This window comes from Manacus vitellinus, unplaced genomic scaffold (assembly GCF_001715985.3).
Source record: "Manacus vitellinus isolate BGI_N305 unplaced genomic scaffold, ASM171598v3 scaffold_7_pilon, whole genome shotgun sequence".
Classification (NCBI taxonomy): Eukaryota; Metazoa; Chordata; class Aves; order Passeriformes; family Pipridae; genus Manacus; species Manacus vitellinus.
In genome coordinates, this window is record NW_021940813.1 from 12,112,758 (window position 1) to 12,138,054 (window position 25,297).

The window sequence follows — 25,297 nt, forward strand, 5'->3', positions numbered from 1 at the left end:
TTGAACCTCATCCTGTTGGAATTTCAGACCATCTCTCCAGCTTGTCCAGGTTCCTCTGAAGAGCCCTCCTGCCTTCCAGCTGATCGACACTCCCCCCCAACTTGGTGTCATCTGCAGATTTGCTAATGGCACAGTCAATCCCCTCATCTAAATCATCGATAAAGACATCAAATAGAACTGGACCCAACACTGATCCTTGGGGGACACCACTAGTGATCGGTCGCCAACTGTATGCAGCTCCGTTCACCACCACCCTCTGGGCCCAGCCCTCCAGCCAGTTCCTGACCCAGCACAGAGTGCCCCTGTCCAAGCCATGGGCTGCCAGCTTTTTCAGGAGAATGCTGTGGGAGATGGTGTCAAAGGCTTTGCTGAAGTCCACGTAGACTACATCCACAGCCTTCCCCTCATCCACCAGGCAGGTCACCTGATCATAAAAGGAGATCAGGTTGGTCAGACAGGACCTGCCCCTCCTAAACCCGTGCTGGCTGGGTCTGATCCCCTGGACGTCCTGTAGGTGCTGTGTGATTGCACTTAGGATGATCTGCTCCATAACCTTGCCAGGCACTGAGGTCAGGTTGACCGGCCTGTAGTTTCCTGGATCCTCCTTTTGGTCCTTCTTGTGGATAGACATCACACTGGCCAACTTCCAATCATCTGGGACCACCCCGATGAGCCAGGACTGTTGGTAAATAATGGAGAGTGGTTTGGCGAGCTCTTCTGCCAGCTCCCTCATCACCCTTGGGTGGATCCCATCTGGTCCCATAGACTTGAGGATCTAAGCGGCTCAGCAGGTCACTAACTGCTTCCTCCTGGATTACAGGGAGGCTATTTGGCTCCCCATCCCTGTCTACCAGCTCAGGAGGCGAGCTGTCCTGGGGATGACCTGTCTTATTGCTGAAAGGAAGGTGTTAAGTACCTCAGCCTTTTCCTCATCTTTGGTGATGATGTTCCCCTCCCCTTCCTGTGTCCAACAAAGAAGGAGGTTTTTCTTGCCCCTCCTTTTACTATTAATGTAATTATAAAACACTTTTTATTATCCTTTACAGAAATTGCCAGGTTAAGTTCTAATTGTGCTTCTGCCTTCCTAATTCTTTCTGCATGACCTAACATTCTTAAACCCTTCCTGAGCTGTCTGCCCCTTTTTCCAAAGGTGATAAACCCTTTTTTTTCCCCCTGAGTTCCTGCAAAAGATCCCTGGCCAGCCAGCCTGGTTGTCTTTCTCACTGGCCCACCTTTTGGCACACAGGGACAGCCTGCTCCTGCACCTTCAAGATTTATTTCTTGAAATATGTCCATCCTTCCTGGCCCCCTTTGTTTTTAAGGGCTGTTTCCCCAAGGGTACTCTCCGAATCAGCATCCTGAATAGGCTGAAGTCTGCCCTCCAGAAGTCCAGGGTAGAGGTTTTATTGATGCCCCTCCTTGTTTCACCAAGCATTGAAAACTCCATCATTTCATGGTCACTGTGCCCCAGACGGCCTCCAACCACCATATCTCCCACCAGCCCTTCTCTGTCTGTAAAGAGCAGGTCTAGCAAGGCCCCTGGTAGGCTCACTCACTAGCTGGGACAAGAAGTTGTCCTCCATACACTCCAGGAACCTCCTAAACTGCCTCTTCTCTGCTCTGTTCAGTTCCCAGCAGACATCTGGCAGGTTAAAATCTCCTACAAGAATAAGGGCTGGAGATATTGAAGCATCTGCCAGCTGCTTGTAGAACAATTTATCCACCTCTTTATCCTGACTGGGTGGTCTATAACAGACTCCCACCAAGATGTCAGCCTTGTTGGCCTTCCCCCTGATTCCTCCCCATAGGCATTCAACCTTATTGTCACTGACCTCAAGTTTTACAAAGCCAAGAAACTCCCTAACACACAGACCCACCCCTTCACCTCTCCTACCTCACCTGTCTCTTCTGAAGAGCATGTAGCTTTTATGTTAAGCAAGGTAAAACAACATAAAACTTCCAGAAAAAGAAATCTTACCTGACCGTCATATAAGTGGCAGAAGCCACGAATAATCTTCTGCTTGTAGAGCTGGTCAGACTTGAGCTCCATGCGCCGTATGGTCTGCATTGTCTTGTAGTAATGGAGCCCCTCCTCTCGAGTCATCACTGCTGTGGTACTGGGGCCTTCTTCCAGGCGATGGAGGTCACATTTCTGCAAGGTTGAACAAGTAGTTATTTCCTGAAAATAATTTGTCCTATTTATGGATATTACTTAATTATTTTTTATGATGTACCATTTCCAAATTCAGAGTGTAATACCTTTTAAAAAAGAAAGCCAGCCAAACCTAAATTCATAGGTCAAAATAACTGTAAAGTTTGTGCACTGTTTCCAAATTTAGGGAAATAAAAGCCTTACTTTTAATAAAGACAGATTTACACTGACAAAATGAAGCCTTGTTGTACCTACAAGGAACAGATGAACTAGAGTCCTCAGAAAATGAGGTAAAAAAGAACACTTCCATGGTTGTTGCAGGCCAAGTACCTGGTAAGAGCTACAGAGGATTTTTGAAGAGAGAAGAGAGATCAAGAGTTTCCTTTGTAAAACAGTTTCTGGCCCTAAGACTGGACCTCACCTCTATTACCACAAGCATCACCTGCATCAGCTACACTGCCAGTCAAACCACCATGTGTGCAGTACAATTTCCTCCCCAAACCATGGACTCTACTGAGGGAGGGCTGATTTTAGGTACCCGTACAAAATAAATAAAAAAATTTAAAATAAAATAATAATAATAAATAAAAAGTTAAGTTCAGTGGAAGAAACCAAACAAATTACTCTGTCAGTGCAGATTAAATGGCCACAATACTTCTATACAGGTTAAAGACAGTTTTTATTACAGCAAAAGTCTCTTCAGAGCAAATCCACTGACACCTTAGATGAACTGGATATAACACGTGGGCACACTGCTCTAAGACAGCCCTGCTTCCAAGTTCACGTAAAAATAGAAACTTTGCAGTTTTTTCATCAACACAGGACCAAACGTTAAATCTGTATCTACTCAAAAAGGACTTTTCATATGTTCCTTCCCTTCCACCTGTGAAACAATTTTAATACTTTACAGGCAAAGATAAACAGGGAGAGGGTGGAAGAAAAACTAAATGATTTTTAGATTTTCTTTCATCAGTTTCTGAATGAAATGCCAGCACAAAAGCTATTGTCAATGGAAGTATCACTTTTTCCTAAGACCCAGGCACAGGAGAAAGCTGACAGAATATAACACAAGTTTTTTGAGCAGCAGCAAGCCAAGCATTAAAAGGATGCCATATTTTTTCCTCAGAAACCCATACACACCTCAATCAGCTGCACATTTGGGATAGGCTGCAAACACCACCTAATTGTTTTAAGAGCATTAAGGAAACATTAATACTCTTCCCTCAGAACAGAAAAGGTTCTTTAGCTCCTTTCTGACTCTGTTCTCACAGCTACATTGCAGTATGACAGCTACAAAGAATCACAACTTCGCATCCTTAAGAAACAAGTAACACTACTACACGCTGCCAAGCACAGTTACTTCCAGCTGCACCGAGTAATCCGGTCACAGAGTGAGGGCTTTGGTTCTGGAAATTCAAACAGTATTTTCCTAATTGAAAAAGATACAGAGGCAAGTCCATTACGTCAAGATGTGCAACAAACGCTTACACAGCATGACAGTATTAAGGGTTCTTTACCTTAATCTCAAATGAAGCTTCACTTGCAAAGTCTCCATAGTTACGTGATGCCACCATCACTCGAGAGGCCTTAAGAAAAACACAAAACCAAAGCATGAGCAATATTTAAATATAACTATCAAGCAGAAGTAGGTGAATTTTCAAATAATTTCTCAGAGTACTCCCAAACTGAAACAATGTATGAATTAAACTCACCAGTGGCATATCCTTGTAAGGCTAAAGAACGTTTATTCTGTATGAATGTGTTAAAGTCCTTTAAAATCTAGTAATTCAAATTAAGATTAAAAAAAACCAATTCAAATTTGTAATATCCTTGATTGTCTAAAAGAAACCCAGTAAGTTTCTAGAGATTGTGAAGAGCATCAAAACCACAAAAATAATTGTTTTACCCTTCACATGCCAGATTGCCCATGCAAGGATAGACAGCCAATGCAGATTTCAATGGCTCTCTGTGCTGATTGGAATTTTGCCTTGATAGAACAAAAAAACCCTCCAAAACCCAATCCAAACAAAAAAATGCAAAACAAACAATCCCTCCCCAATCCAAAACAAACAAAAAGAACCCAGCAGATTTCTGAGGTACGAACTACTCTCACCCTTTCTTTTCAATTTGAAGAGAAGCTGGGGGGATTCAAGGCAGTAACAATGAAGAGAGAGAGGATTTCAGTGAGCAACAGCATGGTCACTACTTAAAAATGATATGGAAACACAGAATGTACCTAAGGATACGTGAAACACAGAACAGAAAGGGGGCATGGCAGAGGAGAGATAAGAAGGATGTTTGAAAACACATTACTGGTCTGTCTTAAGAACGAACACAGGCTACTGACTAATGAACACTGGTGTTACACTGCAGCATCTGACAGGATGGGCATGTGTCCATGCATGCACTGTGGCCACAGACAAGGAACATACCACATCTTCAGTGGCAAAATTGTATTGCTTAACTAAGTCACACAAAAATTTCATTCAGTCAGGAAATTCACATAAATTTAGCTGAAGGTTAATTATTTCAAAATTTTGAGAATGTCCAAGTCACTGTTTCCAAACAAAGGCCTGACTGACAGGTATGAAGCCTGGACAAAAAACAACCAGGAGATATTTCTCAATCCATCTTGATTTAGCAGTAACAATTTCCCCCTCCCCTGTTATCAGATTAAATATTTAAGGTTTTAATTTAAACCAAGTTTCTACACTGTTTACCACAATGTATCAGTATTACTGGTGAAGAAAAGCTATTTTACTTCTAGAGCTGGAAGTAAATCAACAGTTTGGGATTTGCAGAATCACGGAATGGCCGGGATTGGGATGAGGGTCTATAGGCCACCTGGTTAAACCCCTGCCCTGAATATGGGGCATAAAAGCAACACTGAGGAGTCTGTACAAAAGTTCTGACACACGGTCAGTACAGGTATCAAATGCAAACCTTGACAAAACTGACTGAGGCCTTACCTCACTAACGGCTCCCTAGGTTAGCAGCATTTGGAAAGAAAAAAAAGGGAAGAAAAAAAGAGTGAGTAGCTGTACCAAACAATCAGGGGAGGAGAAGTCAGCAAATTATAAGCCAACTAGAATACAACACTGCAAGTGGTCCGTCTGTACAGTCTGGAAAATGCTCAAAGCATATACGAAACAATGCTTTGTGGATTAAGTCTACTTCTATTTATTTGTTAATTTATGCCTTCACTATAGGTGCCTAGGAACAATTCAAGGCAAATATTTACCAAATTGGTAAGCACTAGGATCCAAAAATCAATTACATTAAGATATCCAAATCAGCTCTAGTTTGGCATTCCAGGAAAATGCAGTATCTCAGGAGCAAGCCGAGTACTTGTAGTAAGGAACTAATTTTAGACACCCACATTTGCAAATTTTAATTTATTTTGTAAAATTCCAAATATTTTACTTGTGAATTAGGAAATACTTTTAGACATGAAGCCCCAACACACATAGGAAGATCTCCCAGTAAGTCTGCTCCCTTGTGTGATTCTCACGAACCCAGTCACTCATAAGCAGTGAATGCTTGGGTTAGAGAGCTGCCTCAAAAGAGGAGTACAGCAACAGATCTGCTCTCCATGGCAAAAAGGCAGCTTCCAGTTACCAGAAAGCACCTTTTAACTCTGATCCCGTCAACAATTTTTTCCTCAGCAGGGGCTAATTTTTCCTCATGGCCACAGTCATTACAGTGGAATAAGGAGAACGAAGAGGTAAGAGCATGATTTTTCACACAAAAGAGGCAAAACACAGCACATGACACAGAAATAACAAACTTTGAAAGAAAAATTCATGCAGCAATTGCAAGGGGTTGTTGGCTGGGCTGAGGCAGGTGGTGAAGCTCAGACAGTCCGACGCTGAACTCCAAACGGGTCGAGCAGCGCGTGCTTATTATCCCTGTAAGGGATCTGATTTGTGCTGTCAAAATATACATGGAACGACATAAATTAAAGCACTGCGCCACCAGGCCTTTATAGAGCGAGCTCCTGCACGCGGCGACCATTTCACTGTCACATTTCACGATCTTCAGAGTGGAAAAAAAATGCCCAAAAAACCAAACTCTTTTGCTCCTTAATTTTTCTTTTTTTTTTTCTTCTTTTTTTTTTTTTTTTGTTTGCCGGTACCCACGCTTCCGGGCCCGTTTCCCCCGCCGGTCCCTCCCGGGCCGTTCCGGCCGTCCCCCCCCCGCGCGGGGCGGTTCCCCGCAGCGCCCCCGCGCGGCCGCCCCGCCCCCCCGCGGGCCCCGCTCCCCGGGCCGGGCCGGCACCCCGGGATGCACTCACCGTCCTCCCTGGGGCCGCCGGGCCTGCAGCACTCGGGACAGACGCGAGCCAGGCAGATCCTTAGCGCAATGGGCGGTGGGGACAGGGCAGAGGCTGCGGCAGCGCCTTGGCGCAGGGCCCCCGACACTCGGATCTCTTCAGGCGCTGCCGCCGACCCGAGTCCGGCCGCGACCGCCGCCTTATCGCTGCGACCCGCGCATTGCGCGGACGCTGGGCGCTGCGAGCGGCGTGGCATCAGCCACCTGCCGGAGCACCCGGAGCCGCTAAAGGTCATTAAAGGTGATTAAATGTGGGAAGGGCTTGGTTTTTTTCGCGCCGGGATTCCCGCGGACCTGCTCCGGCTTGGACGTCAGGAGGGATTTTGGGCGTTAGGGAGGATTTCTTCACGTAAAGGGTGATTGGACACTGGAATGGGCTGCCCAGGGGGGCGGTGGGGTCGCCGTCCCTGGAGTCGTTTAAGGACAGACTGCACTCGGTGCCCTGGTCTGATCGACCTGGTGCTGCTCGGTCATAGGTTGGACTGGATGATCTCAGAGCTCTCCTCCAACCCAACTGATCCTCTGATTTTGGTGCGGACAGGCGGGGTTTGGGCACGTCCCCGCCGCTGTCCCCGGACACCATCGCTGGGGGCTGTGCCTCAAGGTTGACTTTGCTGTTCGAGCTGCCCTGTGCCTGCGCATTCCCTGATTTTTAAATGGATAAAGTAACCGTTGAAGCGGTTCCTTTTAATGTCACAGGCATCCATCCCCTGGGAAATACACAGCGAAGTTAAGATTTAACTTAGTGTTCTAGAGTGCTCTCATCACATCACATCTGTTGATCTCTCCAGAACAGCCTCCCCTTTTCATGCTGCCGGCACACTCTGAGGTTGGATACCAGATTGCTGCGGAGTGTCCAAGCCAGGTTAACTGCTGGCACTGCTGTACTGGCTCCACACCTGGCCATGGGCTCCCACCTCTGTTCTGCTTCCCTGAGCAGTGCTGACAGCAGCACTAGCATAACCCTGCAGCTGAACACTGAACAGATAGAGCTGATAGTGCACCCTCCTCTGCCCCACCCCACACACAAACCCCACACAAACCAAAAAACAAACACAAAACCAAACCCAACAAAACAACAGAAAGTAAATTCTGTTCACTTCTTGGCATCACAAATCCGTCTGCTGAGTCCTGAGGGTTGCACGGAGCTCAGCACATCTGCAGCACAAGTGCTACATGTTTAAGGCATAATCGTCACTGAAAATGTGTTGCTCAAGCTACACCCTCAGCCTGTATAAGAGAGGACAGAAAGGGATGTCTGTTTCCAAACTACAGCCTCAGCTGGATCCCCCCTGTACTGTTCAACTCCTTCCTTGTCTCCCCACCTGTTCCATTAATTAGGACACTAGTGGCTAATGTGGTTTCTTCCTCACCGTCTCTCTAATGCAGAATAGGAAGAGAGGTAGCCATCTCATTGCTGGTGGACTGAAAATTACCAAACTTTTTTCAGCTTTAAGTACTGGTGACAGTGCAGAGCACTGGCAGTGCTCGGCATCCTACCTTTCTTCTGCTGCCCTGCAGGCTCCCTAAAGGCATGCATGCTGTGTCTTTGCACAGACTGGGATGTATAAGAGAAGGGTTTTTCATATATAAGAACAAAATCTGCAAAATTCACTTTTGCACTAATGAAATCCACCCATGAGTAGCCAGATAATGCTGGTTTTGATTGTCCCTAGGGATGAAGCATTCTTGCTGACACACTGGTAAAGGCAAGTCTATACAGGAACTTCTTGAGGAGTCATTTTTGGCATGCAAATTGTTGGAAGTTTGAATTTTTTAAGTCTGCTCTGCACTACTAAACAAATTTAAACAATATTAATGAAGCAATAAGAGCAACAACAGCAGCTGGTCTCTAAGAGAATAAAAAGCAAAGTGAACAGGTTGATCAGTTGCTTCAGAAGGCATTTTTCCTAGGGTATCTTTAGTCTATAGCACTTCACCACTAGGAAAGCAAGCATGGACTTTCTGCAGATGTTTTTCTGCAGGCAGGGAGTGGCTCTGCTGCTGAAGAAAACATTATCCCAAAGGTTTGTATAAGATTTTCACTAGGGCTTCCAAGGTGCTGAGACAGATTCAGAGGTCCCAGGCCACTTGTGAAGTGTAACCATCCCTGTCTGGAATTTTGCAACCTGCATTTTTATCAGTCGGTCTGCACAGTCCTGGAGAGATTCCTGATGGATTCATGCACACACCAGTTACCTCAGTGACACTCACGGAACACAAATAAGGGTGTCCCCCTGCCCTACTCAGGTTTATAGCAAAGCAAAGTGGCACCTGGACTGGGATGACTTGCTCTGAGGATTCTGAGGCTGTCAGAATTTCCTGCAATATATGGCAGAACAAGGATTCACCACTTGTAATAGTTCTCACATTATAGAAATGAGGTTCCTTAAGAGAATGAAGCATACTGATATCTGTACATGAGACAGAAAGCTTCTGGCAAACTCACATGCTAACTTCACTGGCAACATTGTGAAGCGAAGGTTTCAAGAGATCTATTAACAATTGTTAACTGTGGACATGCTCCTTCTCAAAGGAAAAATTATTATTACTATTATTATTACAAAGGAATGCAGTTAAGTTTATTTCATGTTCAGTGTCCATTACCTGTTTCTTCTCCTAATGAAATAAAAAAGCAGAGAAATTTGTGTAGTTACACAATTACAGACTGATATGTTATTAACACTTCTAATAGTCATGGGAAATAGTTATTTTTGATGGGAAAGGACCCATTTTTGTCCTCTCTGGAAATACAGTAAAACATTGATTTATATTACCTCTGCCAATTTTTTTACTTTTCATGGCATTTCATTAATATTCATATGTTTTCTGTATTAAAAGCTCTTAAAATGTCCTGAAATTATTAAATTGTCCTACAGAAAATAATGCAGAAAGCCAATTCATTAATAATGTAAACAACAAAAAGGAAAACATAATAAAATCATAAGCAGAGAATAACACTAGAAAATAATTTAATGAAAGATGATTGTGTAATATTTCATAATGGAGTACCTTGCCATTAGTGACTCTAGTATTATGTCAAGGGTGTGTTGTGTGGCAGTTGGCCAAAATTCATTGTTTTCTATTGTTCTGGGTGTGATCCTAAAATGTTATCATTTTTGGGATTGCAGCTGCTGTTACAGATGTCTGCTGTTGGCAGAGGGGAGCGTCCAGCATTCAGGACTCACTCCAGCTCACTGTCTGTATCCAGGAGAAACCAATCCCTGCCTCATTCCAGGATCCCGAAGATTGCTGCCTGATTTTTCTTCCCCCCCCGCCACTGCAGATCTCACTCACAGCAGGCAGCCAGGATGGCTGCCATGGAACAGTTTGTGACCACATCGCTCCAGCCTCACTTCCTCTGTGGGAGAATCCGCACTGGGGTATGCTTGCCCAGGTCTCCTGAGTAGCACTGTAGGGTGATGCCTTAAGTGGTAATATCTATTCTCCATGTTCACTTAATTCAAAATACTTGAGGCAGCAGGAGGCCGTGTAGCAGCCCTTCTGAGTGGCATTTGAATGGCACTGTGCAGTGTGACTGTGCTCTGTGCTCGGTGGTGTGTGGATCTGTGTGGTCGCATGGTGAGCTGGCTCTGCTTTGGAGGACAGACTGGGAAGGATGATGGCATAATCTTATCTATGCTGGTCATGCAGCAGCCTCCAGAACCCTGCCCTGGCTTTTTCCTGGTGAGAAGTGGTCAGTTAACTCCAAGTGAGAGCACACGAGTGGATGAGCATATTCAGATGTGAATGACAGGGAACCAGGTCCTGGGACTGAAGTGAAGAATTAAGTTATCAAACAGAACAGATGTAATCTTAGTTCCTTTTCCATGTTTAAAACCTGTATTACCAGCTTCACTCCAGATGCATCTTCCCATTATAAATATACTACACTCTGTTTCAAACTGCTTAACAGGAACAATCCTTTTTCTCTCATTATTCTTTGAGTTTCCATTTGTTTTGTCTCCTCCCATTTTTCTTCCTGTCCTCCCCACTCTCATTTGATTTTCTTGCCCAAACATTTCTTTTATCAGTGTTCCTCTCTTCCTTTTCTCAGGTCCACATTGCTTCTCTACCCTTTTCACAGAAAATATCTCTGTTTTGCTTTTTGTCTCCCATCCCTTCTGACTAATTCCCATTCTGTTCTACATTTCCTAGTAGTTCCTGCTTTAGACAGCAACATAGATGGGGGAATTAGAACAATTAATTATATTGTCAAAATCTTTCTGATGATTTCTTTCCTTTGGATTCATTGGAGTTTGGAAGAGAAGCAGTTTTCTAGGATCTTCCAGTTGTTTTACTTCTAGAAGTGATAGAAAAATGAATTAAGAAAGTATAATTTTTGTTCATCATTCTGATTGCTTTTCTGCATTATTATTTGGAAAATACCAACATCTTGAAGGAGCAAGTTGCCAACAAAATTATAATGTAGTTTTTCATGCTTGAATTACTTATCATTTTATGTTTCTGTGCTTCCCATTATGTTAACTTTCTTATTTTTTTTAGTCCCAGGAGCAATTAGTATTACAACATACAGAGAAACACTGCTGTATAAAAAGTTCTACCATTTGCATAGTAAAGTCCTATAGGAAAAGAGATATTACTTTACTCTTCTGGGTAAGTCCAACTATGGTAGAGTTATGTGAATTGATCAGCTTGAAAACTGTAAAGAAAAGAAAACAGATGTATTTTCTTTTGTTGCTGTATCTCACTGGAAAATTATGGTTGGGGCTCAGTTCAGTCCTTCTACATTTTTAAATCATACATGTCTTTTAGGTATATACAAAGGTATAGTTTTATTCAAAATCAAGATCTTAGACTTTGTGTCTGTGAGGCTCTAATGCTCTAAATGCTCTAAACAAATATTTTGTGAAATGAATTCATGGAAAGCTTTGTAAAGAAACTATTTGTACTTTGTGATTTTTACAGAGGCATCCTTTTTCTTCTGTATTCTATTTCCCAGCACCTTACAGATAACATTCCTATTGACAAAGCTCTGTGTAACACCTACCTTTTTCACAGTGGTAGAATATTTTTGAACAACACTCACTTGTGAGCCACTACAATGCCAAATTCTTTCCTGTGGGATTGTTGCCAGCCTCAGTGCTCCCTGCCTGCCTTTTCTTTGGTGGCTCCTGCTCTCTGCTTCTAGGTATAAACCACTGATTTACATCCTGACTTTCACACCACTCTTCCACTTTTACATAACTCTGAGTTCTGATCCTTTGCTCCTCTCCAGCTTATGATTCTCCAGAACTAAATGGGAGATTCTGTTCTTCCTTATCCCTTCTAATAAAGCAATTGAATTAGTATAGGCACAAGGAAAGACTTTTTCAGAATTGTGTTACCAGCAGAATCATAGATAACTATGCTTTGATTATGGACTTTTTGGAATTTTAGAGGGAAAAAACGAGAGCTGTGTAGCAGAAGTGCCGTGAGGCGGCAGTGTAGCCCAGGGATAGAAGCGCCTCTGCACTTTCCCCTGTAGCCGGTAGTGAACTGTGTCGGCAGCGGGGCGCTAGAGGTTGCCTAGTTACTTGGGAAAGTCATGTTAGGATAACATTAAGAGAACAAACTGAAAATAAACTGGTTACACTAGAAAGGGTGTGACCACTTGGTATTGCTTGCCCAGTTGTGTCTTTAGTATTTATTTCCTTTCCCTGAGAACAAGAAGGGGATGTTTCAGTACCCAATCTGTTGCCATTGCCCCAGTCTCCCAGCTCCCTCAGGGGAAGGAGTGCCTAGTCTAGGTCTGTCCTTCACTAATTTTGATGTTTATTTGGTTTGTATGAAGCTCGTACATTTGAGTGGAGTCAAATTCATACAGCCCTCCTCCCCACACCAGAGAAACAAAACTGTACTTGTTCCAAAGTTTTTTGAACCTCTGCAAAGTCCAAGCCAGTCCTATGGTATACAGAAGGGGTCATGTATCACAAAGAAAACAATCCTGAGAGATGTGTCATGACCATTTGATACCAAACTCTTATGATATGAAGCCATTTTGTGCTAAATCACATTGTTTCTGACAACCCTTAGTGGATTGTGATTCATCCCTTCCTTGCTCTGGTTTGGGATGATATGATGCCACTTGCTTTAGCATGTATGCATCTGGATCCATGTGCAGAAATTTTGCAAATAATTATAGGAGAGAACGCTTATGAAAATAGATCAATAAAATTACAGAATTAAGGATGTTCTTTAATTTGGCTTCCTGAGCTTTGATACTTACCCCTTTGTGGAGGACTCTGGAATAAAACTTGCCTCTCTAATCTCATGCTTTCAGAAATACTTTTCTTCTGCCCATGATTAAGGGCGTTAAAAATTGTCTTGAATTATGGCACTAAGACTGCTCTAAATGCATTCAAATAGAATGGGGAGTGGGAGTGAATTAAGAAAGAAAACAGACTTCAGAAAGGTGAAAAGTAGTCCCCTCAACCTGACAACCTTCCATTGAAGTTTTTTCTTTTCTTGAGGATGGCTGAAAGACGTTTAAATGCAAGATTTTGTTAAGGGAACTTGGCTAACTTTCACCAAACTGTCAAATCTCTTCTGGTAATCTGCATGTGACTTCCTGCATGAGTAGAGTGAATCCTTTTTTATTGGTACTTTGTTCCTAGGTTTTAAAATTAAGTGCAGCTTTGTAGGAGCTCAATTCACTGTCACCTGGTCCTGAGCATTACAAGGCAATGGCTACACAGTTTTTTTCTAAATGTTATTTTCTTGGTAACATTAAATAGGATTTTCCATACAATTTTGTCCTAAAACCTCATAATATTTTGACTGTATTATTGCTTTACATTTGGATACTAGATTTTCTTGTTTTGCTATAGATCAGGCAAGTCCTGAACAAGTGGCCAAAGGCAGTGCTAGCCCAGGGCTGCTAGGCAGTTTAGGGGAGGCTGAGCTGGCTAAGCAAAATTTTGAGCTGAGTCCTGGGCCAGGGGCAGAAAGGAGTGAGGAGAGCTATAAAACTGTAAGGAGTGCTGTGTGGAGCGGGGTTTGTGCTTCCTGAGGCATGGGTGGAGGTGGGGAGCACAGACACCATGACCTGCCTGAGCAGTGCTGCTGCCCCGGGGACAGCCAGCATGACTGTCCAGGGCCCTGGCACAAGCAAAATAAACAACAGTGCCATCATCATTTTGTTGCCTCAGTCAGCTGTTCTAGGCAAACCCCAGCTTTGCCCATGGTTCTAGATGACCCTGCACAAAATTGTCCTTTTATTCCAGCTGTGTATCTCAGCTGCAAACATAGACTTGATTGCAAAAATATTTGCTAAAGCCACAGGAAAGGGAGGAAGAGGAGAATGTCTCTTCAGAAGGCAGCTGGTGAAGGCTAGGAAGAGTTATCTGTGTATGTATCATCTTGATGAGAACAAGATTTATCATATTGGTTTTCAGATTATGTGTCTTCTCCAGACTCAATAAAAATCAGTGAGAAGCTTCCTATTGATTTCTGTACATTTTCAGTCAACTCCACTATGTATTAGCTTTCGAATATATCAATATGTATATATTTGCTGTCAAACATACAAGCCTACAATACTTTGAAAGAAAACATACAAATCATTAAAAGATTTGAAGATTGTGAGTCCTATGTTCGGAGTTTGGAAGCACATGATTAACTTCAGCTGCACTTAATGAATGCGTAAACATGACTAAGAGTTCACGTTTGGAACTATTTTTGTTTGTTAATTTTACAGTCTCTGCCAAATAAGACACAATGTGTTCCTTTTTGTCTGACTGACTTCAACTGCTTTAAAGTCCCATAAACTTCATACAACAATTATGCCTTGGATCTTTTTGCTGTATGGTACTACATCCCTTTGCCCTATTTTTTCTTTGAGCATCTGTCTCCTATTTCATATGACGAACAGTGTTTTCCCAGATCCTTCGCCAGCTAGACTCCAGTATTCTCTTTGTTGACAGCAAATTTTCTTTTCCATTTGAAACCTCAACAGTCACTCATTTGTTTTGAATTATGTTTGTTGGAATATTTTCCATTTTTTTTTACAGGTGGCTAATTTCCCCCTCAAACAAAGCTGATATTTCAAGTGTTTTAACTTGAATTTTGAATTACATATTAATCAAATAAAATAAACTTGTAAAATTCTGCTTGTTCATTTGCCTAAAGCAAGTTCATTGTGGTGAGGAAAGGAACTGTGTGAGTTACATGGAGTTGGTACAGACAAAGAAAATTCATGTATTATATTTTTATACAGCACCCAGACAGTAATTTTCAGCAAGATTCATGGCAATTTGTTTTAGTCTCCTGTGAGATTAGTTCATGTTTTTTTATTAATTTGTCATCAATTTTCAGTGAGAGTAGACAAGCAGACTGAGTATTTGATTTCCACAAAGACTGGAAGAGATGTTTTTAAGATTGCAGTGTGGCTGGATAGATACATCTTGCTTGTTTTTTATGTACACTTTATATAGGTTTTTTTCTTCTTCAGAATTTAACTCCTAAAAAGATTTTAAGCCATTCTAATTGCAACATATAGTCAGCTATTTATATATTCAACTTGATCAATGCTTTAAAGAGTCTGAACATCTGTATTGGAGAAAAGAATTGGGTAAGCCCTTTTCAGAACCACTATGAGTGCACATCAATTTTCAGTATTAATGTTTGTCCAGAGAGAGTTCTAATAAGGAAAACTCAGTGATGGTAGTCATGTCTGTCTATAAGGAATTGGCGGCAATGAAAACAAGGGATGCACAATATTAGAACATTGTTTTTGTCTGTTTTTCACTACAGGAGAAAACAAGACTACTGAACAAGTTTGGTATATGAGGCCATGATAGCATGACAACCAACCACTTAAAAATCTAGTAAGGAAAGATGGAGAAACAGAACTTGTAAGAGAACATTTCTCAGCAGCTGGAAAAGTGTTTGAGGCAAGTGACCCAGCTGGCTGACCCAAGGTGGTATGAATGTTGTAGATTTCCAGTGTAGTTTTTTTTATAGCTCTTCTAGGAGAAGTTTAGCTGAAAGAGCACATCAGAGAACAGAAGCAAAGGAAATCTGAACCAGTGCGAATTTTCCGGTTATTTTTCCAAACTTTTCGAGTGCGTACATTCGGTCAGCTAAAGAGCTCCCTCATTTGTCCTGCATACTTCTTTCCACTTGTACAGCAGAAGAAAGGCCAGAGTCTGAAATATAAAATGGTGGTGCTTCAGGGTTCTGTATTCAACTGGTTTTCTTTCTGGTTTGCCTTAATATGGTGCTGATTTTAGTAAATAGATTCTGCACTTGACCTACCCATAACTGAAATATTTGTAAAGATTTATGTAGTCTGAAGCTTCTTGTTAGCTATACATTAAAGAATGTTCAAGAGCATAAATTATTCCAGGAAGGGAATGGAAGAAAATACTTAACAAATTGCTTCTGGATTGACTTTTCCTGGACAGTAGAGAGGAATAACTTCTTCATTTCTCCCAGCACGTGTAGTTTTGATTCAACTGTGCCTCTGTTGCAGGTTGCCTGTGCCAGCAAAAGACATATCACTAGGAAGAACAAAACATTGCAAGAAACAGTATGCCTTGGATCAGATGAAATGTTTGACACTAAAGGTGCCGTCCTGCCCTCATAAGTGTAATTAATTTTCTTGTTAATAAATTAGAATTAATGTGAACCCCACAATGACACTGAAATGAGCAGTTAAACTATTAGTGTGGCATTTTATATTAAAGGTCTGATTTTATTTTTTTTAAATAAAATATCAAACCCATGAATGTGAGAGTGAGACACTGGCTCTGAGACTCATTACTGCGTAGATTAGGACTACTTAACAGTTTAGTGAGATAGATGCCAATTTGGGGAATATGTGCTGTCCATTTTTGTGCTGCTCTCTCAACTCACTTAGATGGAATTATTACTTATCAAGGAAAGGGCTCAAGCATTTGCAACCACAGTAGGAGAAGTCTGAACTGTTAGAGGCTGAGTAAAATCGTCCCACCAGCTGTCAGCTGCTCTCTCTGATCTGGACTGTTACTCTCTGCTATTACTTCTTACCAGACCTCATTTTTGCAAGGCTATTATTTCTTCCATAGCTGGAAGACTGCTGTAACTGAACAAATGAGGAGAGATTTCTGTTAACTGGACTCTTTCAGCATTAGGGAAGCTGCAGTTAATTGTAACTCTTCGTAATACCAGATCACCAGTCTTAGAACATAATGAGTCTCAAAGAACTCAGAATGAAAGTTTCTGACAGTACTTCTTTGCAAATCATTATTACAAGGACATTAATTCTGAAAACAAAGGCTTGCATCCTCTTATATCCACATGTAAACAGTGGGATGTTTACATGCAAGAAAAGCTGTGGATCTGTATGCCTGCCCTGAAGGCTTCTTGAATAATTTCTAGGCAGCCAATTGATTAGGTTCATAATGCATTTGAACATTTGATGTTGTCAAACTGAAATTTGACATCATTAAAAGAAATATATAAGTGGCCATGCATGTTTCAGAAAGCCATAATTGCGTAGTAATCTGAGTGCAAACAGTCCCTTTGCAATTAAGGCGATAATGATACTAATTTGACTATTTCTAGAAGAAAGGAGCACTTGGGTAAGTAAAAGAAGCATACCTGAAACCATGTATTTCAGAGAGTAGGGGGAAACTCAGATCTTAATGAAAATTGATTTTGAGATTACTGCCTTTTTTTAATGTTCTTTCTCTTAGCAATTTCACATCTGTCAAATATTACTCATGTCAGAAAAATGCTTTTGAACTTTTTCTGGTGGGAATAAGTCTTACGAAATTGTATTCAGGTAATGCTGGCATGTCTTGATTTATATTGTTCCCTCAAATGGAAATCCATTAAGAATAATTCAGAAAAATCTATATTTTGGATAGATTTTTTTAGAAGATCAGTCATGGAAAAGCAGCCCATGTAGTGATAAAATGGTTCCCTATTTTGCCAACTTGAGCTAGCTCGAGTATTTTTGTGTATCAGCTGTGCTTTATTTGTGTGTGCATGCGTGAATACATAAAATGGTGTACAAACAGTATAGATCTCCCCTGAGAAATGAAGTTTGAAGGTGTCATTATGTTAGTAATTAGACAATGGGGTCTTTCTGCCTTCTGTGGGCCACCTTGCTCAAACAAGAATCTAATGCACACAAAAGGAGGCAAGAACAGGCAGGAACCATCCACACAGAGCATAAAAGAGCAAAGGCACAGAGAGAATAGGTCTCCAATATGTGTCAGTCATGCAAAACAGAAAAAATGCCAGTGTTAGAAACATACAAAATATGCCTCAAAAAAACCCAAGTGCATGAGGTGCTACTGCATTGCCAGACAGTAGAGCACAGGGTGTACAGTGCATGGAACTGGAGAAGGCCTCAAAGAACAAAAGATAACAGTGATGATATGTTTTCTTCTTGACGGTCATTCTGTGACTATAGCAATCCTCTATGGACAATAAAAGCCTGTGATTTTATGCAAAAGTTCATACTAGAAATAAGATTTAAATGAGACTAAAATATAAAATAAATTCAAAATTACTTATGGACAATAATTTGAGATTAGAAACAAAAAGCATGCAAATGAGAAATCAGAATCCTAAGGCCAAATGAAAGGATTCAGAAGTTTCCCTGAAAAATGGTAGGGTCATCTTACATTGTTTCATATATAGGAAGTGAGGCACTGAAGTGAGTCATGCTGTGTGAGCTCATTATTTAGACTTCATGGTCACTGAAGAGAGGTAAACAATCCTGCAGAATTGTCATCCGTAAAATAAATGGATCTCTGGGAAAGACTCTCTCAGAATATGTACCCAATCTGGAATGGCCATACGTAGGTGAGGAGAACCACATGTAACATGATCATGATAGGAAAAAAAGGCAGGAGTTAAATGTTAGTTTGTACTAAGTAGAATAAACCACAAAATGTTAAAGGGACCTTCTCAACCAGGAAGAAAAATATCTGTAGCATCACAACTTCAAAACAATGCATGCCTGCTATGCATCTAGGATTAGATGCAAGTTCAGAGCAAAGAAAGGTTAGTAGGGGGAATTGCACAGTCACGAAATGGTTTGGGTTAGAAGAGACCTTGGAGATCATCTAGTTCCAACCTTCCTTGCCATGGGCAGGGAACCTTCCACTAGACCAGGTTGCTCAAAGCCCCATCCAACCTGGCCTTGAACACTTTCAGGGATGGGGCTTTCACAAATTCTCTGGACAATCTGTTCCTGTGCTTCACCACCCTCAGTTCATTGGTGCTTTTGTACCCATTAAAATATCAGAAAATATTACACATTTTTTCTGTCATTTTTTTTTCATTTAAGGAGAAACAGAAGAACAAAATGAATCCAGAAATTCAGTGATATCCATCTTTTGTTTCCTCAAAAAGCTTCTGAAATCTCATTTTCATTTCCTTTTTCATAGCTCCTATTAAACAAGCAAAACCCACAATGACTTTTTAACTGCATTCCCAGTGGATTTCAGAGATTTTTGTTCTCTGGTGTGGCCACTGCTGAAATAATGCTGATACCTCTAGAGCATACTAAAAGGAAGGGGAATTTTGCAATCTCTTTCTGCTCTGACCCTGCCAAATGCTATATAGCCTGAACTTTGCACAGGAGTTATGTTTAGTTTTTAGACATTTGGAAATCTTGTTCATTCTTTATTATGATTAAAAATATCACTGCAATTATCCTTCATATCCAACCAGCAATGGAAAATAGACCTATGGGAAAGCTGAGCTAAGGTAATCCTGGTTCCTTGGGCTTAGGTGCCTTGCTTTTGAAACAGCCTCTTGCATCTATCCAAGGGCAACAGTCTATATTTATCTCTGACTTGTTGCTTTTATTTTGCACGTCGCAGTAGAGATATTCTTGAAGTACATTTTACAACATGCGGGTTTCCCTCTCCAAAATAAACACATGGAATCACTGTTATTGTAGTAACTCTCCTTTTTGGAATCTGGACTGGTTCCTTCGGCTGGTACTTCGTGAAATAAAGTCATTCCAGTTATGGAGGGCCAGTAAGAGAGAGAGAAGGATATGTCTGACTCATAGCTTTCCAATTTGATGATTCTATGTTACCAGCATTTTTTTACTGAGGATTACACCATTTCTAAAAATCTTTACCTTCCCAGCCTCTGGTAGATAATAAGTATAATGGAAATTGGAGTGGAGGCCAGCCAAATTGGCCTCAATCCTGCAAATACTTTTGGAGTGGCTGAACTTTACACGTAGCAAAGCAGACCCCATCATAGGCCTGCTCATTTTAGTAAAACCAAGTGTATGTCCAGTGATTGCACAGTTGTGGGAAAGGAGAAAGGCAGGATGAAAGAAAATCCTAAATTGGTTCAGTCTTCTCCATTGTGTAATTTACAAATTGGCTTGGAGGGAGCTTTTCATGTGTCATATGGTATAATTTGCAGCAGGATGAATTTCATCAACACCTATAAGGAGTCCTGTTTCTTCTACGTATGTGAATTGGCACAAGATAACATTCTATAAGAAACTCCTGATTTTGGGCGTTCTTATATGAAAAAAAAGTGATGTACAACCGGAGACCTCACATCTAGTTATGGTTTAGTGTTCTCTTTCAGGAGACAGCTGATACACAGAAGAGCCACCTCTCCTTTTGAACATGGAACATCCTGCCTTTTGTAAGAGAAAATGAAGAAATTAGTACAGAATGGACTTGAGCATCATCTTGGGTTGCTTTGAGCAGAACTGTGGGAATATCTAGTATTTCGTAGTTCATTAAAAAGTTTGTGTCCAGATTTTGTAATCCCTTCCTAGAAGCAAAGAAGTGTGCAAAACTGATGTCAAACTTCAGAAGTACTGTTAACGTAATGAGAGAAATTTGTTACTCTTGCAAATTTTATACTTTGGGGCAGTGACCGTGAAGGCTTGAGATAGGTTTCTTTCATTAATGTGGAAATACGTGTAAGTATTAAAAAATACTTATGATAATTCATGCCTGTATAAAATGGGAAGTGGTGTGAAGAAACAGGAAAATTATTTTATCTTTGTTTATAGTGTTGATACTGGAATACTATGTACTGTTCTGAAACTCTTTTACAGGAAGAGTAAAGTGAAAAAACAAGTATCTCAAAATGGTTATAATGCTTTCAGTCATAAATTTAAAGAGTACAACCTGTTTATATACACAAAATAAGCTTTTCATACATAAAATATCACCCTTGATACTTTCACCACAGGCAAGTTCATAGGGAAAAACCTAACAAGAAACAATGGCCAGAAAATCTGAGCTTCTAGAAAAAACATCAGCTGTGTTTAATGTTGGTGATAATGGCACCCAAATAAATTGCCAAGACAAGTGTGGGGCTCTCCATCTTCAAACTGAAATTGTCTGAAATGATTTCCAGAGCTGAGGACAAGTTGTTAGACTCATTATATGAGTCCTTGGATGCCATTCCACAGTATGCAGGAAATCAGTCTGGTGGTGTAATAACTTTATTAATCTATGAATGTACAAGATTTTATTGGCCAAACTTTGCTGTTCCTATGGACTTTATTGTAGATTTTGATATCATTATTAATATTTACCAAAGTGACAGAAATAAATTACAGATTATTTTCTACTCCTTAGCAATATAGTATTGTCTGTTGCAAGAGAGAAGGCAGTCACTACTGAATTTCATTTTCTGAGCAAGCATTCTACCTGAGCGTGTTGATGAATCACAGTTTGCCAGGGTGGCCCCTGCAAGCCTGTTTGAAAATATTAATGAGATTACTGTGTTTGCAATTTGGCCATTAGTAGTAGGCTAAAAATAAACTTCACAGCTATTAAGATTTATAGTCACATGTGAAAATATAATTTAGGGGAGTCAGAAAATGAGATCAGTTACTTTACACTGAGAACAAAAATAATATATTTCCTGACCAATTTAATTCTAACTCTGATATCTCATGTAAGCCTTGAATAAGTTTGACTGTTAAAAGAACAAATGTATTTTGTCATCTGGATTTATTTTAAGGAAGCAACATGAAATCATATTACAAACAGGAATTCCAAGACAAAAAAAAAAATTAAAATTCTGATTAATAATTTGTTGTATTTAATAAGACAAACGTGACAGGTTACATTTGGGTTTACCAGCCTGTGGATGTCATAATACCTATAATGCAAAGTGAACTCTCATTCGCTACTCAAAAAGAAAAAATGTACAAAGCAGCTTTGGTTGCACAGAGAATATGCTGGTGCAAAAATAATATAAGATTCCCTCTAGTTGCTGATTTATGAACTTAGAAAATGCAATGTCGCTTTAAAATAGAAATCTAAAATTCATGCAGCTCCTTTCACAGACTGGTAACCTCAAATGCATCTTATTAAATGCACTGTGTTAATAATTTACTAAATTTTAATCATTACTGTGACTTGCTGCTTGGGATATAATTCGATTTTACTTTTCATCAAATTTGCCCATTTAATTAATGATTTAAAACTGAACCATAACTCCCCCATGAAAATGACGGCAAATTATACTTGATTGTTTACTAATCAACGTCTAATGTTTTTCATACAACATGAACCCAAGCAGTTTGTCCAGTGAAAAGTTTTGTCTTTGTGCATCTGCATGAGTATAATTTCCAGTGCAATCAGAATTTCTCCAGACTGATGCTGGTTTTATGAAGGCAGAATGAAGCTCACTTCACACAATAGGTATTATTCCATTATGCATATCCATGAATTTCAACTTTTTATGAGCTCTTGACCTTTCATAATTTTCCAAGGAAATACAGATACTGGGATAGTGAATTTAAATTATAATGCCTGTAGTCTTATAGTCTCATGTTGAAGACCTTTCCGAAGCAGTCAACAAATCCCCAGGTGTCTGTGGGTCACAGTGTGAAAACCACTGCACCAAAGGAAATATTTGCCAGCCTACATTGTGACTGATAGAGATCTCTCTCTGTGTTCTGCAGGGCACAAAGCAACCTCAGTTCAGCTCCCTCCCCTCCATTGCTGCAGTCACACTGGAAGACCAGAATTCCCAACTCAGCACAAAGCATAAATAAAGTACTTTTAATTAAAAACGCATGGAAGAGGGAGAAATCTGTTTTCCTATTTCCGGTCTGACGAGAACACACCATTTTAGAGCCCATTTCCAAAACAGTGTGCTCTCTCTTCTGTGCAGGCGTTGACTAACGCTAAGGAATGTATTCCATTACAGCCTTGCTGGCTTGCACTGTAACTTCATGTAGAACTAGTTAGTTGCTATGGTGACAGCAACCAACAAATAGAAAAAAATTATGTGCTCTTTCAGGACTCTTTCAGAGCAGTTTAATGACAGCATCCACACTTAAAATTGTCAAAGTTTCTTGTTTTGCTCTCTTTTAGAAGGCGACTCAAGGTGTAATATCATCCTAAGGCCATTTATATCTCCTCCCAAGATAGCATTTCACACATCTTGTAAATTTTTGAAGCCACAGAGACTGTAATTTGTAGCTGTTATTTCAAGCAAATCTGGAGTTTATCTCCCTAATAACAAACTGAGCCACAGTTAAAACTTGGTGAAACCCCACTGTCTTCTGGAGAGGTAGGTGAAGACAGAGCTTGTGGGTGGGGATAATGTTCATCTAGTGCTAAAATCTGTGCAATACCTTTATAAACTGAAATCTACTGTGATGTTCAATAGTAGTGTTTGAAAAATAAGATAGAATAAATATAAAATTGCATTATTTTACGAAAGAGGTACAAACTCCCTGAAAACTCACAAAAAATAAAAGTCATAACTATCTTCATTATTGCTTTAATATTCAATCTTATTAACGATTTCAAGAAAGGCATAGTGTGGGATGCAGTCTATGAAGAGGTGGAGATCTCTCATTTTAAAGAGGATAAAATGTTTTAGAAGTCCATTATTCAGTTTTGAGCTTGGTAATGTTTAAGTCTGCAGATGCAATCCAGTGACAATGTGATGAGTGTGAAGTGTGGTTCAGGTTACTGCAAGGATGCTGAGTTATCTGCTCTGTGTTAAAGGAGATGGAGCGTGGGGGAAAAGGTCCTTAGGGTTCCTGCAGAAAAGGTGGAGATTTGTGCATCAGGAGGACGTTATTGTGTTCTCTTCCCTCACATTTTTTTTGTTCAGTTTGATCAATAAAGAACTAAGGGAAAGATTTCACTACAGGCCTTTTTGTTCAATCCTTTCCCCAATTTTAGTGACTGTTAAAATCTGTGATTGCAGTTTTGTCCATTGCACAGCTGTGAAAGAACTGAGTTTCTCTTCTTCTCTTAATGCATTCTGTTTTAGAAGAGTGTCATAGTTAAAGTTGTTCATAAAAAAACTCTTTCTGGCTGTGGAACTCCCAGACTTCCTGAAAGTGTCAGGAGAACTCAAGTAGATTTCCCATCGAATTACACAACCACAGCACAGCCCAGGCTGGAAGGAATCTTGAAAGATCATCTGGCCCAATCTTTCATAGGAGAAGGAGCCCAGATGATATTATCTAGCACCCTGTCCAATTGCATTTTAAAAGCATCCATTGATGGGTACTCCCCCATGTCCCTGTGGAGGCTGTTACAGTGATTGATTGTTCTTACTGTAAAAAATTTCCTCTGCTGGAACAACTTGTGTGTCCTGTCCCATCCCCCAACCCCCATCTTCTCCAGGAAGCTCCCTGTGAAGTGAGAGAATCTGTCCCCTTTCTATCAGGAAAAATCTCAGTCTAAAATGATGCAATTCCCTCATTGCATCCACCTGGCACTGAAGGATCCAGAGAGACTCTTTGATTGCTGCCTGCTTGTGGGAGCACCTGTGGAGGGGGTTCTGGGTAACCCCACCAGAGCTGCCAGCATCCTGTGGTCACAGAATGTCCCACTGTGTCATTGGCAGCCCTGTAGAGAAGATGTCAAAGGGCTCTTCCTGTGTGGGCTCAGCATCTGGGATTAGTGGGGCACCTACTGACAGATGTCTGACAGAGGTCAGACAACATGCAAAAATATGGACCTGAGGTACCACCACACAAGTACCCACTGGGAATTAGAGGGTGCTTGGGCTCACTCACCTCAGAGGAGTGTAGCTGTGGCAGTGTGTGCAGGCACTTTTATGGATGTGCATAGATCTGGCACTATACATCAATGCTGTTATTCTCATACACAGGCATTTTAATGGCCACATCCATCTGCTGTGGAAAACTGTGCATGTAAAAATGAATATGGAAAAAACAAGCTTGCTGTGGTGTGATATGAGTTGGAGAATTTGGCTCAGAAGTAATACATCTGCATACATGTGCCTGTAAGGACATACATTTGTATGCATGTGTGTGTCTGTACCTGTCATTAATATATGCTATATTATTGCTATAGTTAGGTAATTCTCAGCCTATTAGTTTTATTGCTAAATTTGTTAATTTACCATGTATCCTCAAGAGACTGTATTAACATTGGCAGGATAAGCCTAAGGACTGTTGTGATGTCTAGACAAAAGGAATTAAAAACACACAGAAATACTTACTCAATATTTCCCCTCTGTGGGAAGATTCTGTCTCACTTACAAGCCTTTTAATGTAACTTTATTAACTGTTTAATGTAATAACAAGTGTGTGTTGTAATGGAATAAGTGTAAGCATTTTATATGTATTTACAGTTGGCTGGGTAGTCTCTCTGCCTAACATCAAAGCCAATTTAATATTGTGGGTTTGAAATTAAACTAGGAATGTTAAGTCTCTAGGACTGTCATTGTAAACGAAAAAAAATCACATCAGTTAGACTGGTACCATGGAAACCCTGTACTATTTTGAAGAGAAGAGAAGAGAAGAGAAGAGAAGAGAAGAGAAGAGAAGAGAAGAGAAGAGAAGAGAAGAGAAGAGAAGAGAAGAGAAGAGAAGAGAAG

The 25,297-nt window shown here is 40.6% G+C and overlaps 1 protein-coding gene across 2 annotated transcripts in view; it reads right to left on the reverse strand.

Annotated features, from left to right (window-relative positions):
* Nucleotides 1-6,499, reverse strand: part of PDHA1 (pyruvate dehydrogenase E1 alpha 1 subunit) — a 15,572-nt gene extending 9,073 nt beyond the window's left edge. The window contains exons 1-4 of one of the 2 annotated variants that reach the window (XM_018084077.2): nt 6,447-6,492; nt 5,122-5,136; nt 3,670-3,738; nt 1,979-2,152 (exon numbers count right to left, since the gene is read on the reverse strand). In XM_018084077.2, the coding sequence (XP_017939566.1) occupies nt 1,979-2,152; nt 3,670-3,726 (231 nt within the window). In that variant the 5' untranslated portion in view covers nt 3,727-3,738; nt 5,122-5,136; nt 6,447-6,492. Of the gene's footprint in view, nt 1-1,978; nt 2,153-3,669; nt 3,739-5,121; nt 5,137-6,446 lie in introns of both variants that reach the window. The other variant, XM_018084076.2, reaches the window with a different exon arrangement.
* Nucleotides 6,500-25,297: the final 18,798 nt, after the last annotated feature.